Genomic DNA, 20,555 nt, shown 5'->3' with positions numbered 1-20,555 from the left:
GCTTACAGGAAATTTATAGTTTAATAGGAATAATATTAATGGTCAATAAATATCAACAATAAATACAGCCCTACACTTAGCCAAAGATGTGTAATCCAAACAACCATAAGATGTAATTTTCTCTTTTTTTTTTTAACATTTTATTTATTTATTCATGAGAGACACAGAGAGAGAGAGAGGCAGAGACACAGGCAGAGGGAGAAGCAGGCTCCATGCAGGGAGCCCGACGTGGGACTCGATCCCGGGTCTCCAGGATCACTCCCTGGGCTGAAGGCGGCGCTAAACCACTGAGCCACCCGAGGTCCACAAGATGTAATTTTCAACTGATCAAATTGCCAATGATTAAAAAAGAAGAATAGTCAATGTTTATTTGAATGTTGGGAAATAGACATTCTGCCATCTGCTAGTCACTTTTTTGATGTAACTGTCAAATATCAAAATTATTTAATAATATATGTGTATATACATATATATACATGTAGATACACATAAAAAGGTTGTAGCATTGCTTAAAATTGTGAAAAAATTGAAACATTACTATTCCACAAAGGGGAATGAGGCAAAAACATTATATTATATATTATATTATATATTATATTTTATATTTATATAATTATATTTTATATTAATATTATATATTATATTTCCGTAACTGGAGTACTGTGCACCATTACAGACCATGATATAAAACTATGTTATCCCTGTACAAATTTTTAGACAAATGTGTATAGCATTTTATTTGTGTAAAACTAAATACACAGGGCAGCCCAGGTGGCTCGGCAGTTTGGCGCTGCCTTCAACCCAGGGCGTGATCCTGGAGACCCGGGATCGAGTCCCATGTTGGGCTCCCTGCATGGAGCCTGCTTCTCCCTCTGCCTATGTCTCTGCCTCTCTCTCTGTCTCTCATGAATAGATAAATAAAATCTTAAAAAAAATAAAACACCTAAATACACAAACACCATAAAAAATGGTGTTTTTCTCTAGGTGGTGAGTTTTCATTAGAAAGAAATTACTTCTACTTGATATTTTCTTCTCTTTTTTTAAAAAACTTAGAATGAGGGATCCCTGGGTGGCGCAGCGGTTTGGCGCCTGCCTTTGGCCCGGGGCGTGATCCTGGAGACCCGGGATCGAATCCCACGTCGGGCTCCCGGTGCATGGAGCCTGCTTCTCCCTCTGCCTGTGTCTCTGCCTCTCTCTCTCTCTCTCTCTCTCTCTCTCTCTCTCTGTGTGTGTGACTATCATAAATAAATAAAAATTAAAAAAAATAAAAAATAAAAAATAAAAAAACTTAGAATGAACACTTCTTACCTGTAAGAAACAAAGCAGTGAAGAAACAGAAGCAGATTAAAACATAGCAGTTATATAACACATTTGAAGTTAGTACATTAGCATCTTCTTGAATTCTATTTTGTGTTTTTAAGGCTGTTTGAGAATAGTTAGCTAGTTTGACCCTCAAAACAACTCTGTGAGTTAAGTGTTGTTTCAGCTGAGCAAAAAGACCCTCTAGAACACACTCACGGTAGGAGCATAAAATCAAAGATTTATCACCAGTGAATTAAAAGAAAATTGTACACATTAATCAGTGTCGGGAGCACAGGATGAGCCAGACATTGTAGAGATACCCTCCCACTTTGCTCTCTTTTCCCCAGGAGATGCACGGGAGGCCTGTGTGCTCACTTCTTAAACCCAGCGGGGGTAACTTTGAGCAGATGGAAACTGCCAAAATCAGGTTCTGCACACAAAACATACTAAACAGGCCACACAGGGAAAAGTGTTTCTTCCTTAATAAAAGTTGGACCAGTATTATGTGACCACATGATTTCTTCCACCTGCAGTTTGCTATATAATGCTTCTAGCGAGGCTCCTTGCAGACTTCAATATCTTCCTCCAAATTTCAAAACGATCCCTGCAATCTATAATAGGCATTGTGCGTGTGCATGCACATGCAAACAAAATACATAAAGAAGCACTGTTTCTACTTTTTACGATTTTAATCTCCTGTGACAGGTATTAATATTCTTATTTAACGGATGATGAAATCAAGACCATGTAAATGTGATTGACTAAACTGACATACTGCTGGTGAGTTGCCCAGCCTGGACTTAAAACCAAGTTTCTTGGTTCCAAAGGCCATACTCTCCCTGTTAATGTCCCGTCAGAGTATTTTTGGCTCTGAAATTCCACAACTTTGACTCCTTGTAAGAGGACAGCTAATTTAAATTATGCAGGATGTTGCTTTCTCAGAGTGAGAAGTCAAGGCACAGTAAGAACAAAGTGAGTGATCAGCCATGTACAAGCACTAAGGATACCATAAGCCTTAAGTAGTTGTAGGATCAAGACCAGTGCCGTCAGGTTATGGGAGCTACATCTATCTGTTCATCATGGTATCTGCCTTAGTGAGCCCATAAGTGAAAACCTCATTCTCGAGCTCATTATGGTTAGCGTGACTATATATATGTGTGTGTATGTGTGTATGAATATATATATTTAAATGTGCTAAAATAAATGTCTGTTTTCACCTTTGACAAGTTTTTTGTTGCTCCACCAATAGAAACTGACAAAAGGACCTAAGTTTGGACTTTGCGAAAAAGCATAGTATTCCTAACAGATAAACTTTAAGTTGCAAAGTTTTGTTTTTTTGTGTGTTTTTTGTTTTTTGTTTTTTTTGTTTTTTTTGTTTTGTTTTTTTTTCCTGTGGCAATTTCTAAGTTACTCAGGCACTGGAACTTCTGAAAATTCCTTTTCAGTAGAGCACCAAAGCAATTCTGTTGCCCTGAAATTCTTGATAACTTACTTACTATAGCACAGAGGCTTTTTTGAGGTAAAGCTTGGTTTCTGAATTCTCGCTGTCCCTATGTTTTCTACTCTGAAACTCTGAGTGGTTATAGGACACTTTACTGGTGCTGTAGTGCTCTTCTCAGGAGCCAGAGACCTTGTGAAACTCACAGGTTTCATCATAAAGAGGATTACAATAGATTTATTGTACATAGGAAGTGAGTTATGAAGTGTTTTCTGTTCGGCATCGTTTTAACAGAGAATCTTTCTTGAAAATTTGGTGTTGGCAGAAAAGAACACTCTCGCCTGAATGAACAAATTATTTTCTTGAGCAGAGATCTTCCCATAAACTCAGTCTTCCTTGAAGAGTTATCGATTGACTTCTTGGCTTATGAATCACTAGTAAGACTAAAGAAATCAAAAGGAAAATTAAAAACATATACTTCCAAGTGAGCGAAGAGTTGAATCTTTTTATTTTTTTATCTTCTTTGATGTGACTGTGGTTAGAGAAAGCTGAGGGGCAGCTAGGTAGCCGTTTTCTCAGTAGTTCTTGGTATCATCAGACCCCCGCCCAAAAAAGAACCATCATCGATTAAAAGACCAAATGTGGGCGACGTATTATAGACCTCAATGCCCACTGTATTTCTGGGACCTGGGATCTTCAACTTCTGTATTTAAATGTCAGTCATATTCAAATCAGGTAATAGATAATGTTTAGTTGCAAGGTCATACTAAGTGTCCTCCCTGGAACGGTTTCACAAACTTTAAGAAATGAAGAAGACACATTCTCATGTCTCCTATCTAGAAAGCTCCAGTAACTGGTTTTATTTTTGAAACATGGTAGGACACACACTGGTTGTTCTGTTTCTTGAATGCCGCATGCCCCTTCCAACTTCAGGATGTTTCTGCACATGCTAGTTCTTTGCCAGGAATGTTTCTCCTCACCTCTTTCTGATCCTCAGGTCTTGACTTAAATGACAGATACTTACAGAGGGAGGCTTTCTCTGATTCAGGTTTGCCACTCCCCCCATTGTTCTCACAGTAGTCATACTTGCCCTTATTATCTAATTTTTGTATATATTCTACTAATCTGTGTACTTGTTAAATTTTGCGGTTCCCTTTGCGATGTAAGATCTCACAGAGCTATTGTATCTCGAGTGTAGGGTGACTATTCACAGACCTCCTATCAATTACTTTGGTTACATAATTCAAATATGTAATAGTAATATAATTATATGAAGTAGACTCTCCATATTGAAATATTATATATAATACATATAACACATAGGTGTATATGTTTTTGTCTAATTTCTTATCTATATCTGCATAAAATATGCTAAAAGAGATTCATTCTGTTAATCTTGACAAAGATGGTAATTTTATTTTACTTTTTTGTATGAAAGAAAGAACATTCTACACATGTAGCACATACTTGGGTCAGGACCAGCCTCATGGGCACACCACCTGTGCGGTTGAACAGGAGCCCCTGCTTTGAAGGCCTCACGCTGTTTTAACACTCTGCTGTCGTCATCTTGCAATCCTTAGTAATTTTTGAAGAAGGGGCCGTGTATTTTCATTTTTCACAGGGCCTGACAAATGACTGAGCTAGCCCTGACTTCCATATACTGTTAACTATGAAATCATATAATTCTGATTAGAAATTTTAAAAAATTTTTAATGTTTAATTGCATGTGCATATCGGTAAATATATATATGTATAAAGTAGTCATATGTATAAGTAGTCATAGATAAAATGTTCATCATTCAGCAAATAACTATTGAAGGCAGACTTTTATGTATGTGAAGAATATACTACTTTATTATTTATCACTATATTATTCGATATATTTTTATCAGAAAGACAGAAAGATCAAGAGGTTTTATGATTTCTGAGACAGATGTTCCAAAGAATGTTACCGAAAGCTCTTTATTAACTATTCAGAGGAGGGCCAGTGACAGGTAGGTGCCTTCTGACTGAATGTCAACTCAGAGATGTCTCTTGCAGCCTACTCAGTCTCCATGTGCTCACTCAGCCAAGAGTAGTAACTTTACTATCACAAAAATCATTCTCATTGTGTAGAATAAAGGGACTCAACTGCCAAAAGCAATGTTCATGAAAAAAAGTTTTTTCTCTTTTTACAAATAAAATTAAATATGATAACAGCATGTTGAGCTTGAGGAACGATAGAGTTCTCTCTCTCTCTTTTTTTTTTTTTTAAGATTTTATTTATTTATTCATGAGAGACACACAGAGGGAGGCAGAGACATAAGCAGAGGGAGAAGCAGACTCCCTGTGGGGAGCCCAATGCAGGACTCCATCCCAGGACCCCAGGATCATGACTTGAATCGAAGACAGATACTCAACCACTGAGCCATCCATGTGCCCCTCTCTTTTCTGTATGTAGTTTTAGAATTCCTTTGGCTATGAGTTAGAGTCATCCCTTCATGTAGAAACAGTCTGATATAAAACATCAGACAATTTCCAGAAACTTTGATATTTTAAAACTTAAAAAGATAAAAAAAATAAGCAAATGGTCAAATTAAGTAAGTCAATAAAGGCTGTGATAGTGTGAGAGAGGTCTCCTGGCTTCCAATGGCTTTGAAAATATAAAGTAGTAAATCAAATTTCATTTTGTCCTCACAGAAGGCATCATGATAGCTCAGTCTCCATCACAGAACTGGGATTACCAAATGTTTGCTTGTTAGTAATGATAGCCCTGGTAAGAAAATTGCCAATCTTCAGCTTATTCAAAAATCCCAAGTCTTTATTAAGCCCAATCAACAAATGTGCAGTTTGAATTCTATTTTTGCATCTGCCTGACAAATCTCTAATTAAAAATACAATGATTTTGAATATCACACTAAGGCAGTGGATTACAGTTTATGCCTTCTTATTTCTAAATGTTAATATGAAAGTCCACCATCTAGAGAGTTCTCCCCACCTTTTATATATGTTAATAAAGAATTTCAGAAAAACTAAGACTATAAGCAAAATCTCTGTATAGATGTGAGAGCTTTGATGACAAAGGCCTCTGGTGCACATACACACTCAAGTTTTTGCATTTTTTATGAACAAAAAAAGTCTTAACTGTTGACTCTATTATTTTTTTAAGGATTTTATTTCATCTTGAGAGACACAGAGAGGCAGAGACATAGGCAGAGGGATAAGCAGGCTCCCCACGGGGAGCCCATTGTAGGACTTGATACCAGAACTTCAGGATCACCCCTGAGCTGAAGGCAGATGCTCAACCGCTGAGCCACCCAGGTGTCCCTTAACTGCTGACTTTAAAACATTATTTGCTATTTTACTATTTTCTTAGCATACCAGGTAGAAAATAGTTTTTGGCCTAGGGAATCCATAATAAAATCTCGGAGGCACACTGCATTTGGGTTAAGGCGTGGATGGTAGATTAGATTACTGTTGTGCAAATATTCACAACCTCCCCTGCCCCCAACCTAGGTAGGAAGAGTATACATCCATGATCCACTGATGTGGGATTCGGCCTGTAACCTCTGCTAATGGGATATTAGTGGGCATGACGTAAATAGACTTCAAGTGTGCTTGTGTGATTATGGGCTTGGGGTCATTCTGTTCCTACTGTATCACTGCTATGAGAAGAGGTTAAAGGTAGCTCCTGGTGCAGAGGATGAGAGATACATATAGCAGACTTGTATCCTTGCTTCAGCTAGGAGCCAAGCCCAAACAAAGTCAGCCAAAATGATAAAACATCAGCCAACTTGCAGAGGCATGAGAGAGAAATACATTCTTACTGTATGCATTGAATTTGGGTTTCTTCCTTTTTACACCACACCACCGTGACAATAGCAAACTGATTCAACCCAATGTTCAAAGAACTACACAGGCATTTTTAAGCTCTTCCAGGCCAAACTCTGGTTCACTACTTACCCAGGCAAGGTACATTAGAGTCATTGCTCGAATTGTTAAACCGAGACACCAAACAATGTGAGATCAGTTGAAAATAACATTCTCTACAAAAATTATTTAATGCAAAATTACTAAGCATTTATATTAAAATACACATAAATCTCAGTTATCTTATACCATCAACAATATGTTCATCCTGACATTCACCAAATATTTTTTAATATCTATTATGCATTACCAGGCACATGCGAGGATCATTCAGATTCCTGATGAAGTATGCATAAGGAGTGGTACAAAGTTCAAGAAGCACAGGAAATAAGATCCATCTAGGAACATTTTGACACATTCTCCTCATCACCTTCATCCCATGTTGTCTCAAATGGTGTCTTAACTTCTTTCCTGCTGACTCGGCTGTTTCAGAAGTTTTACTACTACTACTGTTCAGTACATTTCTCTACTTTTTTTTTTTTACTTTGTTTTTACAGCATTTTAAATAAAATGTTGCCAAGAGGAAAATTCTCCCAGAAAACCTACCTTTCTAGTTTAGAGAAATTTGGTTCTTGGGAATAGGAGAAAAGAATGGTAAAATACTCAAATTTTTACTACTGTGCTCTGTGAAATCTGTGTTCTATCAGCTTTAAGCAAATCACTTAGCTTCACTGTGCCTCAGTTTCCTTTCTCATCTGTCAGATGGGGAAAAGAATAATATATACCTGTGCTCCTTGGCACTGACATAATCACACGATGTATCTGAAAATACTAAAGTAATATAAGTCATTTCTTTCTCTTTATTTAGAGGCACTTTTCAATCATATCAAGTTTTCTTCTTATAAAAAAAACCCTTTCACTATTGCAATAATATATCTCTTATACAGCATCTCCCACTAAATGAAAATGCATTTCCTTTTTATAAAAGCAAGGGAACAATTTTATATGGAAAATTTTTTTTCTAAATTTCTCTTCTAGCATCGCTATTATGGATATGCTTGTGTGTGAGTTTACTGCTACACAATGGTCCAAATGGCCCCAAATAGATCTTGTCAATGAACAGTTTGCTATTATGATTGATATGTTCACACCACAATTGTGTTTCATAAAATATGTATGTTGTTTTGTTTTATTTGGTTTCATTCTTTCTTATTTCTCTATGATGTTTTTGTTTGAAGTTGATGTGTCTGTCTCAGCTATATAGCTTGGTCACTCACACATGGGACCTTTCTTGGTGTTTGTGTTTGGACTCTTTATCCAATCATCAATCCAAGAACCAGAAAAAGGAAACAAAAACTGGTTTCATTCAAATAGTAAATAGTTTGGCGCAGTGCAGAAGGGAATTGTTTGTAAAAGGGAATTGTTGTTTAAAACCATTATTGAAAAAAAAAATAAAATAAAACCATTATTGAGGGGTGCCTGGTGGCTCAGTCAAGTTAGGTGTCTGCCTTCAGTTCAGGTCATGATCCTAGGGTCCTGGGATCAAGCCCCACATTGGGCTCCCTGCTCAGCAGGGAGTCTGCTTCTCCCTCTCCCCTTGTTCCTCCCCTAGCTTCTTCTCTCTCTCAAATAAATAAAATCTTTTTAAAAACCATAATTGAAAATTTCAAATATAATTTCTGTATTATATACTTCTCTGTATATATTTTATTACTTATATATCCTATACCTCATTGCTATGGCTATTTCAGAGCTATTACTCTTTAAATTCCTCTACAGTTTTAAAAAATGTCAAATCCTGAAAACAGAGTTTTAAAAAAAAACCATCCAGGTGCTAAGATAAAACTCCTATTGAAAGATCTAGATTAAAACTAAAGTTTAACAGGAAATACTTATCTTAATTTAAAAGCCCAATGTTCTTTTATGAATAATTTTCTGAAAATGACAACAAATGTACACATGCCTTAATAGTTAGCACAACATTAAGGGTAGGTGCAATAGAACCTGAAACTTAGTAATTCTGGAGAGAGTTTCTTCAGTTTTGGAAAGGCATGACTCTAACTAAGCAATAAGGAAGTTAATTACTTCAAAGCTTGTTGATTGATTCTAAGAAAATACATTTTTAAATATCATATCCATCCTAAGGCTCAGCTTGGTGTCTTACATTATACATAATACAGCTGCAAAGACCCCATAAACCATGTACCACTGAAAATAGGAAAGGACCTCCCTAATGCAAATACCAAATATCACACATTAATCACAATATGCTTTGCCATCAATTTCACATTTACATATAACTGCAATGCATACAGCCATTTTGTTTTGAATGAATTTTAGGTGCATTTTAAAAATGCATTATACTTATAGACACTGACATTTTTAAAAGCTGTTCAAGTTGAAATCAAATTAGAACAAACCAGTTAATATTCGTTTTTAATAGGAACACAAATGACTCAGGGTAGGAAAAGCCAATAATGAGTTGTTCTACTTTGCCATCATAATGCGCATTTAATGTGTTGTCCTTCAACAGCAACACGATACCAACATTAACAGAACATCTGCTTTCTGCTGTTTTTCAAATGTGACAGTTTTTTTCTGAACCAACTATGCTATGGAAGTTAATTTCACCGAATTCTCTAGATGCCTTAACTAGAGATACTGAGTATATAAGCTTAACTCTTCACAGAATGTATTTATTTATTCATTACTTTATTATGCTTGTGGTTTAACAATCTTCTGAGTGGATTAATTTATTCATTGACATTGAATGAAAGCTTACTATCTCTGCTAATTAAGAATAAAAATATTTTGGGTATTCATAGGAATTGTAAGCTCTGGTACCAAAATGTTAACAATTTTTATGTATATTCAAGAGAATTATGGGTGCTTATTTTCTATATATCTAAGTCTTCTGTAATGAGTCAGCTTCTCTACCCATTCTTTAAATGCTGGCTTGCCTTCGTATTTCTTCTCTTACTCTGCTCTTTTTCTTGCCATTCTCATTCATGTTCATTGCTTCTATTTTCAGATACCTGCTCAGGACCTCAGAGGTACATCTTAAGGTCAAATCTCTCTGATCTTTTGGCTTCATATATATTTCTGCTTGCCTGATACCTTCCCTTGAATATTTATCAAAAGTGCTTCCCCTGCAACCTTTTTAAAGTTGAACTCACAGCCATAGCCCCAAATTCCATCCATTCTGATGCCCAATCTTGGTAAATTATCCACCTGTAGAATCCCCAGTCTCAGCAGGTGATGCAAGTGTGCAAGCACATGTGCATATCAGGGATACAAGCGGGCATTTTGGACACAGTTTTTTCCTACACCATCCATATGCAAACTAACATGTAAGTCCTGCAGATTCTGTTCATACATGGCTTCCTCATCTATGCAGATTTCTCCATCTCTAGTGTCATAATCCTGCGATACTGTGCAAGTATCCAGGGTTCTTTTTCCTACATGTTTTTGTTTTTGATTTTGCCTTGTTTCTCTTAATCTTTTTTCTACAATGCTGCCACAGAGATCTTTAGAAAATGCATATCTGGGGGCACCTGGCTCATTGGTTGAGCATCTGCCTTCGGCTCAGAGCATGATCCCAGGGTCCTGGGATCGAGTCCCGCATCAGGCTCCCCACAGGGAACCTGCTCCTCCCTCTACCTATATCTCTTTCTCTGTATGTCTCTCATGAATAAATAAATAAAATCTTTAAAAAAAAAAAAAGAAAATGCATATCTGATCAGGTCATTTCCCTGCCTTAATACCTTCAGTGGTTTTATTTTTCACCTGAGAAAAAACCCAAGCTCCTTACTACTCTTCCCATTGATTTTTGCACTCAAACCAAAGTGGTCTTCTTCCAGTCTGAGTGTACCAAATTTGTTCCTTTGTCAGACCCTTGCACGGGCAGATGCCTTCAGGTATAGTCGACAAACCTTACCCCACCTTTGTTATTCTAATTCACATTTATCCTCTTCCTAAATTAAAAGACTAATTCTTGAGGATAGCCTTCCCAAACTTACTGAGTCAAATAGTATCTTACTATTTTATCTCCCCGTCCTTTACCTTCATAACCTTGAACAGTTTGCAATAAATGTGTGTGTATGTCTACTGGATTTATACCTGTCTTTCCCACTAGATGATAAGCTCTATGAAGACAGTGTCTGCCCATATTTTGTTCATGATTTTATCCTCAGCTCCCAGCACAATGCATGGCCAAATTCTTTACCAGTAAATAACTATTGAATTGAAGATTGTGATATTTTATACTCAGGAAAATATTAAATTTGGGGGGTGAAATATACGAAGTCTGATTGGTATTCAAAGTGCACAGAATCAGATCAGATTCACTTATAGTAAGAATGCATGAATCTGGCTTTGAGATTCCACTTCTGACTTGACTAAAAAAAAAAAAAACACAACAACAACAACACCTAAATGTCCATCAGATGGAAACAACATAGTTTCTCCTAAATAAGAGAGCTAAGTTGGGCAGCCTAGGTGGCTCAGCGGTTTAGCGCCGCCTACAGCCTGGGGCGTGATCCTGGAGACCGGGGATCGAGTCCCACGTTGGGCTCTCTGCATGGAGCCTGCTTCTCCCTCTGCCTGTGTCTCTGCCTCTCCCTCTCTCTCTCTCTGTATCATAAATAAATAAATAAATAAATAAATAAATAAATAAATAAATCTTTAAAAAAAGAGAGAGAGAGCTAAGCTAAGAGCATATTTCCTAAAGGTCTTCTCAACTGAATGTTCAGAGTGATTCTATTGTGAGCAATGTCTTTGCAATAGATACCACATTGTTTTTCATTATAATGATTTTAATACTAGCTTATAGTTGAGACAGCTTTTATAACCACCATTTTGATTATCAAAATTCTGAATAACATGACAAAGAGAAAACAAAAGAAAAAGTGCAAAGAGGAAGTATTGAACAGTGCTGATTACAATACACAATACTGAAGAACGTTGTTTATCCCCTGTCAAGGAGTCTCTGCTTCTTCTAACCAGAAAAAGAACTCTTCTCACACCCCTCTTCTTCTATTGCTGAGTCCAAGCCTTTGCTATTTTTGATTTTGGTCAAGTTCCTGGCTATAGTAAATAGAAACTAAATACATAAATGAAAGCTTTTCCATTTCACAAGCCTCCCTCTCCATGCCTATATAAACCGGTAACTAAAAGTCATACCAGAGGCTGTGTACAATGATGCACAGAGCAAACATGTAACGTTGGGGGTCCTCAGTAAATAAGCAGTTCACATTATTTTCATTTTAAAATATTTGTCTTGCCTCCATACTCTTTCCCTTCATATCCCTGTGACTCACCAGTGGACAGGTATTTTAGAGAATGGGGTGGGAAGACCTGTGCGCCCCATCCCACAACTCCATCACACTTTAGATGTGAAAAGCAGTCTGGGGAACTAAGTGAATTACATTTTCGGGTCACAACCACTTCTTTCTTGGGACACATCTCACTTGCCTTATAGTAGTCGATAATTGGTTTTTCTGTCCCTTCTTACATGCCCCGTGAGTGCACATGCACACACAAGATGCTTAGCTGGAACATGCCACTCAGAGTGAGCATATAAAGAAAACAACTGAACAACAAACCCAAACTTCTCAACACATCAGATTTTAAATGTTCAAAATACCCCAGTATCCCTTCAGAACTTTCAAACATTGTTTTCTTTGTAAGTAAAAATATATTCTTTTCATATATGACTTGAATGACTGCTAATGTCTAGAATAACCAAATTTTTAGAATAACCAAATGTCGAGGTGCCTGGGTAGCTCAGGAGTTTAGCACCTGTCTTTGGCTCATGTCATGATCCCAGGGTCTTGGGATCGAGTCCCGCATCGGGCTCCCCGGAGGGAGCCTGCTTCTCCCTCTGCATATGTCTGCCTCTCTCTGTGTGTCTCTCATGAATAAATAAATAAAAATCTTTTTAAGAAGTAACCAAATTTTTCTCTTTATTTGGTAGGCATCCTTTTGTTCCTTCATTTTGAAAAAAAAAAAGATTTCTAACAATCCTTTTTTTTTTTTAAAGATTTTATTTATTTATTCATGAGAGACACACAGAGAGAGGCAGACATATGCAGAAGGAGAAGCAGGCTCCCTCCGGGGAGCCCGATTCGGGACTCGATCCCAAGACCCTGGGATCTGACATTAGCCAAAGACAGGTGCTAAACTCCTGAGCCACTCAGGCATCCCTAATAATACTTCTTTTAAAGATAAAATATACAAGCCTCTAGTGTATAAGTGGACTAAACTTGTGTTGTTGGTAGGCATTTTTTTTCCTCCTTAAATCCCTGTACTTTTCCCATTTTCAGCCAAGAAAAATTTTGCCAGCTACCTGGTCGGAACTTCTATGATTATTATTATGGATATGTCGTTATTCTATTTGGCCAATTACTCCTTTCCAAGTGAATTAATGGCATTTCATTTGAAACTCCTTTTGAATTGCCTACACATTTTCTATAGAGTCTAAAATTCCTTTGCATTTGTAGTAAGTGCCGGTGACAAGCAGTAAATACTTGCAATAGGCTAGTTTACCAACCTCTCAGAATAGAATCTGAAGCCTAGGCAGGGAAAGGTATGGTCAGGTTGAGAGGCATGCTGGAAGTGAGCCGTCACTGAAATTCAGATGTCCATGTTCCAGTTGAGTGATCCATGCATCATCCCTCATTTTGTTATGTGACCATTCCTATGCCTCTGAAAATAGTAGGATGTAAGAGTAATTTATTGCTTCTTACGTTTAGAGTTGCTCTGATGCAAAGAAGAATGAACGAATGGTTGTTACTACCTACTCCATTCTTAGCATGATGCTTAGCCTTCTGTGTATTTGTTAAAGAAACAATAAGCAGAAAGAGAGTAGCTGTTGAGTTGATAAAACATGAAAACATTAATGATGAAATGACAGATCCCTTAAAGTTCAGTGTCTGAATGCAGCCTTTCAGTTTGGGGATGAGAAGCCTTAATTTTGCCTATTGCAGCACATAGCTCATTTAAGCAGTTCCCTGATGCATGCTAACAGCCATCACACACGATTGTTTCAAAGAAGGTAAAAACAACAACAAACCAAAACAACAGCATTAGAGACTTAAAACCTTTTGTTCTAAATTTAGTACAATATATGCAACTTGGGAGTTCCAGCTATAGTTATGGTCAGAAATTCTGTAATCATTTATTTTTTCAAGGTGTGATAGGCAGAATTTTAAGATTACCCCCAATAGCCCACACCCCATATAATCCTCTCCCTTTGAATGAAGGACCTATGAATATGATGGGTCACTCCCACTCCCATCACTCCCATGATTAAGTTATATTACATGACACAGCTGACTTTAAGAAAGGGAGGTTATCCTTGGTCGACCAGACCTATTTAGGTGAGCCCTCAAAAGGGGCAAGATTCATTCTTCCTGGAGAAATGGATTCAAGTGCTGGGGATTCTCCATCAGGGAGATTCTCCACTGATGGCCCTGAAAATGAAGAGGGCCACATGGCAAGGCATGTAGTCCATTTCTAGGAGCTAAGAGTGGCCCCTATCTGACAGCCAGCAAAGAAATGGAGACCTCAGCGCTACAGTGACAGGTTAACTGGATTCGGCCAAGTGGACCCTTCCCAAAGCCTCCTGATAAGAATGCAGCCCAGCAACAAAACACTTTGAATGTGAAGACCTGAGCAGAGAACACAAATGAGTTGTATCTACACCACTGACCAAAAGAACTGTGAGATAATAGATGGGTGTTATTTTAAGCCACTAAGTTTGACATAATTTGTTATGCAGTGACAAAAAACTAAGATACTGGTATCTCAAAGGATGGATCAAGACTGATTTTTAGGACTTTCTCAAAGTTTCTTTCTTTTTTTTTTTTTTTTAGTTTAGAGATTTTATTGATTCACGAGAGATGCAGAGAAGGGGGCAGAGACATAGGCAGAGGGAGAAGCAGGCTCCCTGTGGGGAGCCTGATGTGGGACTCGATCCCAGGACCCCGGGATCACAACCTGAGCCAAAGGCAGATGCTCAACCACTGAGCCACCCAGGTGCCCCTCAAAGTTTCAATCCAATAAATATTTCTAAACGAGTAGTAATTCGTGAAACTTCCAAAGTATTTTCTCATATATACTTTTATTTCATCATCCCACCAATTCAGTAAAAAGAATATCCTTGGGGCACCTGGGTGGCTCAGTCAGTTAAGCGGCTGCCTTCAGCTCAGGTTCTGATCCCAGGGTCCTGGGATGGAGCTCCACAGAGTCCGACTCCCTGCTTAGTGGGGTGCTTAGTGGGGAGTCTGCTTCTCCCTCTTCTTCCTCCCACTTGTGTGCGCACTGTCTCCCCTCCCCCAAATAAATATATAAATAAAGTCTTATAAAAAGGGTTCTACCTATAGATATATTTTAGCTAATAATCTCAGAAGAAATGACAGAACTCAAGAATTACAGTTCAGCAGCCCCTAAGGGATTAATGGATGACACTGATGATCATCAATGATTGCCAGCATTACCACAAAGGAAACAATAGATGTTATGTGTCTCCTAATGGAATTAACTTCAATGTCACTCCATGTGATGGAGAATTTCCATAATAAAATTATTTTATTATAAATCTGTCTTTAACTTTGAAAACCCGAATAAAATGGAACCCATTTTTAGCAAAATACAAATCACTAAATAGGTCCATAAAGAAATATAAAACTTTCATTGAACAATATAATCTGAAACTGGAGTCCTGATAACTTTTCAGGACAAATTTTGCCCTCAGAATGTACCAGAATCAGCCAGGTTGAAAGGTCATTAACATCAAATAATAAAGGAAAAGCTAATCACTACACTACATAAGCTCTTACAAGCCATACAAGAAGATGGGAAATTATTCAACAACTTTAACAGGCTAACTATCCTTGATACAAAGACCAGATGAGTATGTCCAAGAAAAAAATATTTGAGTCAAGCTCACTCATATCCATATTCTAAATAAATTCATAGCATATTCAATACAGCAGTGAATTAAATGAAGAAATAGTCTGTGTCCAAGGAATGCAAAGATCATATCACATTAGAAAAAACTGCAAATTGGAATTCACTATGTTAACAGAGAAGAGAGAGCATTTTGTCATGTTCTGAAAGAAAAAACCCTTTGATAAAAATTCAACACCAGTTCATGCTAGTGACTGTTAGCAAATGTATTAGAATTTCCATATTGTAAAAAAAAATTTTTTTAAGATTTTTTATTTATTTATTCATGAGAGACAGAGAGAGAGAGAGAGAGAGAGGCAGAGACCCAGGCAGAGGGAGAAGCAGGCTCCATGCAGGGAGCCCGACGTGGGACTCGATCCCGGATTTCTAGGATCACGCCCCAGGCCGAAGGCAGCACTAAACCGCTGCGCCACCCAGGGATCCCCCTCCATATTGTGAAATTACCAGCACACATACATAAGTGTGAAATGTTAAAACATTCCCACTAAAGTCAGAACAGGACATGGCAGTGTGGTAAATTTCTAGTGTTCAAACCCAGACTGGTTTGCATAGCCAGCATATAGCCGTACATAGAAGTAAGAAAATGAAATTTACAGTTTATGAAAAGAGATATTGAGATTCCCTAATAGAGAACTCGAAAGAAATTGGCTGTAAAATATTCAAATGTATAAGGAACTTCAGGATACTGATGTAGATCACTACCGCAAAATCAGAAGTCTAGCCACACAAAATAAATAACAATATATCATAGAAAATATACCATTCAAACAGTAGCATCATCAAAAATATACTGAAGAAAGAGAACTAAGAAGTATGTACATGGCCTTTATGGAAGCAAATATAAATAACAGACTTAGGTAAAGGAAGTCTCAAATAGCAAAATACCATGTTTATTTACCATGAGTGGAATCTTGTACACATGTCAATTCTCCTTAAATTATTTACAGATTTCTACCTTACCTGATGTATTTGGCTTCACGTCAGCAGAAGAGAAGTAGCCCAGCACCAACAAGACATCAAGGTATGACACTGAGGACTGAGGGGAGAACCCACCCAAAAAGATGGAGCAACAGAGAGGTCCCCACCCTCGGCCCCACCCACCCCTGTGAGTCTTGGAAGGCCCCAATCATGGTTGCTTGGCTCTGCTCCTAACTTACTTTCTACTTGGGGTTCTGAGGGAAATGAAAGCCTTGGTCTGAGGTGAGGTGGCTAAGTTCACCAGAGGAAGAAGCCTCAGGCTCAAGCTGTCAGGAGTCAGGAAGGACCCCTGTTTGAGTTCTACATAATTCTTCCGCCAGCGGAATGGAGGGGAATACCCTAGAAATCTACCCGAGCCTTTATGGTGGAAGCCCAGGTGGGCGTGGCCGGAAGTGCTCATGTTGTCTTCCGTTAACCCCGCCCGTTAGGGGGCCCCAGAGCTTGTTGGGAGAGGTATAAAGGTGTGGTCTTATGCCAGCGAAGGGAGGAGTCCTGGGACTGGACAGATGTCAAGGTGAGTAACTTGTTGGAACTGCAGAGGTGCACTCCTTTCAGAGCTGGGGTGGGGGCAGCCCTGGTGGCTCAGCGGTCTAGTGCCATCTTCGGCTCAAGGCGTGATCCTGGAGTCCTGGGATCGAATCCCACGTCGCGCTCCCTGCATGGCGCCTGCTTCTCCCTCTGCCTGTGTCTCTGCCTCTCTCTTTCTCAGTCTCTCATGAATAAATAAAAAATTAAAAAAAAAAAAAGACTCATTTGAAAGAACTGGGGTGACCCAAAGAGCCCTGCCCTATTCCGGCGTGCCTCACCCCCACTGCCCTGAACTCGTGGCTCTAGCGTGGCTTTTAGGCCTGACACCCTCACTTGCGCTTCGGGATTTGCTGAGTGGCAGGCCTTTGTCCAAAGGGGCAGCCTCAAGTCAGCAGAGGGAGGTTTCAAGGAGTCAATAAATTTCTGAGTTAGAACTGGGGTGACAACCACCCCCAAAAGGGAAGAGGTTCATGGAGTCCTGCCCACCCCTGCTTTGTGGGTTCCTAAGACAGTACCCTTAAGGGGATAAACAGAGACACCTTTTCTTGGAGCTTGGGTAGAACATCCTTAGCGAGGCTTTGCATACCATCTCTTCATATTCCAGGGTGACCTCTTCATCAAGCTAACTGCTTGCACACCCGCCTGCTGTCCCTGACCAGAGTCACCATGCCTAGAGGTCAGAAGAGTAAGCTGCGTGCCCGTGAGAAGCGCCGCCAGGCCCGTAGTGAGGCCCAGGACCTGGAGCGTGCTCAGGCCACCGCACCAGCTGCAGGGGAGTCCTTCTCCACTGCCTGTGCTCTCTCGGGAGGCCACCCTGAGAATTTTCCTGCTGCTGCAACAGCTAGCAGTCCTCAGGCACCTAAGGGAGCCTCAGGTTCCACCAGTGCTAGTGTAGCCGTGTCATGCACTGACTCAGATGAAGGTGCCAAGAGCGAAGATGAAGGAAGCCCCAACTCCTCTAGTGGCACTGAGGTCTCACGCAGAGACCCATTAAACAAGAAGGTGGTTCTGTTGGTACAGTTCCTACTGCAGAAGTATCAAAATAAAGAGCCAATTACCAAGGCAGACATGCTGAAGTTGGTCATCAAAAAGTACAGGTGTCATTTCAATGAGATCCTAAAGAGAGCCTCTGAGCACATGGAGCTGGCCTTCGGTGTCGATCTGAAGGAAGTGGATCCCATCCGGCACTGCTATGCCCTTGTCAGCAAACTAGACCTCACCTTCGATGGGACGATGCGCGAAGAAGAGAACATGCCCAAGACGGGCCTCCTGATGATTGTGCTGGGTGTGATCTTCATGAAGGACAACTGCGCCGCCGAGGAGGAGGTCTGGGAAGTCCTGAATATGATGGGTGTCTATGCCAACAGGAAGCACTTCATCTATGGGGACCCCAGGAAGGTCATCACCGAAGATCTGGTGCAGCTAAGGTACCTGGAGTACCGCCAGGCACCCGACAGCTTCCCTCCACGCTACGAGTTCCTGTGGGGGCCCAGGGCCCATGCTGAGACCAGCAAGATGAGAGTCCTGGAGTTTTTAGCCAAGGTTCATGACACGGTCCCCACTGCCTTCCCAGCCTGGTATGAAGAGGCTTTGAAAGATGAGGAAGAGCGAGCCCAAACCCGAGCTGCTGCCCGGGCTCAGACTGCCGCCCTGGTCCGAGCACGTGCCAGGGCCTTGGCTGGGGGCGTCTCCCACACTAAGTGAGGGCTGAGGCTGGTCGAGAAGGTGTGTCACCATTCTAACGGGGGCGGGGGTGGGGAGGCAGGGCCTGGCTAGTGGAGCCTGTGTCATTTGGTGTTCCTGTTGTGTATATCAGTAACATGGAATTTCATTTCTTTTTTTAGGTTGTATTTCAGATGTTGAAGTTTGATGCAGATTGTTTTCTTTGTGGAAGAGAAAAAGTGGTCAACATTCTAAGTAGTAGATGGCCAGGGTGGGTCTGGAAGGAACACAGTGAATATCATCTTTGTGTTCCTGTTCTGTCTGGTAAACTTAGGGTGTTTTTTTTGTTGTTCTCTTTTTCTTTCTTTCTTCTCTTTTTCTTTCTTTCTTCTCTCTTTCTTTCTTTTTCTCTTTTTTCCTTTCTCTCTTCCTTTCACTCTTTTGCCTTTTGTCATATTTCAAATATTATTTCTTTAATAGAAAGTTTACACTAATTTTTAAATAAAAATTTATTAATGATTTGGGTATTCATTGCTGTCTAATAGATTTAAGATTAGGAGTCTTATTCTTTAGTAAAACAAATTAGGAAGCCTTTCATGTTTACCCAAACAGAACAATAAAACATGGCATTATACCAAGCATTCCCTTTGAAATGCAAAAAAAAATTAGCAGTAAAATTACTGGGATCGGAAAATGGAGGGGAGAGAAGTAAAAGAGGCTCAGTTCTTGGTTTCCCCTATCCATTTTAGTCTGTTCTGCAAGAAGATACATAGCTAGATTTGGTTTACTTACTAAAGAATGTAGGAGAAATAAAACATTTGAAAACTAGAATTCGTGTTTGCTGGCTCATTTATTTTACAAATACTAATTGAATGTCTGCTCTTTGAAAGTCACGGTGTTAGAAGTGGGGAAGCTAGGATATAAAACACTCCTGGCCTTAGGATTGCACAGTCTGGGAACAGTAATCATATAAAGAAGATGGTACGAGACCCTCTAAGACCTAATGGACCAATAAGAAGGAGTAAAGGGGTAAGGAGGCCAGGAGAGGGTTGAGAGAAGTGGGACAGGGAGCGTGTCTGGCTGAGCCATAAGATATAAATTCTCTGAAGAAAGGCAGTTGGGGGTTTGGGGAAATTACAAGCCCCTCGGGGTGGGTGGTGGGGAGTGGACAGACAGTATTTAAGCTGCCTGGTGGGCCACGCAAGGTTGTGGGGCTGGGGAGCAAAGGGTGGACAGACAGATGCTTTCTCGGTGTTGAAGGACAACAGAATGCAAACCTGCCCTTGTGTGACTTTGGTACCATCATCGGTAAACCAGAGGAAGACCTCCTCCGGAGGCAGAAATGGAAGCTAGTCTGTGTTCTCGTTCACTGGCACTCGGACAAAGAGCGTAGTCTCGTTGTAGGCACAGCATCTTCAGGGTGCTGCTCCTCTGAGGTACAATGTTGAGGAGTTACTGTGTTGGCTCTCTCTGCTCTGAATTGGGTGGGGAGCCAGGTCCCAATTCATTTAAAGATTACCTACATGATCACAAGTGTAATTTTGCAAATTCTGACGGAGGATTAGATTCTTGGCGGCAATGAAATGAGTGAAAATTGGGCTGGTCTGGATGGGAAGGTCTTGATTTTTGACACATTCTGGGACATCTGAGTTGCATCTAGCTGGAAGAGACTCTTCCATACCCAAGTTGAGTAATTTAACCTGAACTGGAGAAAGCTTTCTTTAGTTTTGCTTGCTAAGCAGCATGAGGGTTAGTTTGGTGTTATTTGTCCTAGAAAGCTGCATATTGTGTGGTATCTCCTGAATTAAAAAATAAATTTCAAAAAAAA

General features: G+C 39.6%; 1 protein-coding gene and 1 long non-coding RNA gene across 8 annotated transcripts in view; one reads left to right on the top strand and one right to left on the bottom strand.

The window, feature by feature from the left end:
* The window catches only part of LOC140628629 (uncharacterized), a 51,709-nt gene extending 34,810 nt beyond the window's left edge, over positions 1-16,899 (bottom strand). Inside the window, exon 1 of the long non-coding RNA XR_012026669.1 lies at positions 16,717-16,899. This is a non-coding gene — a long non-coding RNA (uncharacterized lncRNA). The remainder of the gene's footprint in view (positions 1-16,716) is intronic.
* LOC140628624 (melanoma-associated antigen B18-like) overlaps positions 1-19,558 on the top strand; it is a 273,856-nt gene extending 254,298 nt beyond the window's left edge. For 4 of the 7 annotated variants that reach the window (XM_072817985.1, XM_072817981.1, XM_072817979.1 and 1 more), the window contains 3 exons: positions 16,507-16,580; positions 17,670-18,790; positions 18,910-19,558. In XM_072817985.1, coding sequence (XP_072674086.1) covers positions 17,732-18,769 — 1,038 coding nt within the window. In that variant the 5' untranslated portion in view covers positions 16,507-16,580; positions 17,670-17,731 and the 3' untranslated portion in view covers positions 18,770-18,790; positions 18,910-19,558. Of the gene's footprint in view, positions 1-16,506; positions 16,581-16,965; positions 17,052-17,669; positions 18,791-18,909 lie in introns of all 7 variants that reach the window. The other 3 variants (XM_072817984.1, XM_072817982.1, XM_072817980.1) reach the window with 1 other exon arrangement.
* The last annotated feature ends 997 nt before the right edge of the window (positions 19,559-20,555 follow it).

This window comes from Canis lupus, chromosome X (assembly GCF_048164855.1).
Source record: "Canis lupus baileyi chromosome X, mCanLup2.hap1, whole genome shotgun sequence".
NCBI classification, from domain to species: Eukaryota; Metazoa; Chordata; class Mammalia; order Carnivora; family Canidae; genus Canis; species Canis lupus.
Note: the sequence above shows the minus strand (reverse complement) of the source record. Positions and strands in the feature narration are given on the sequence as shown.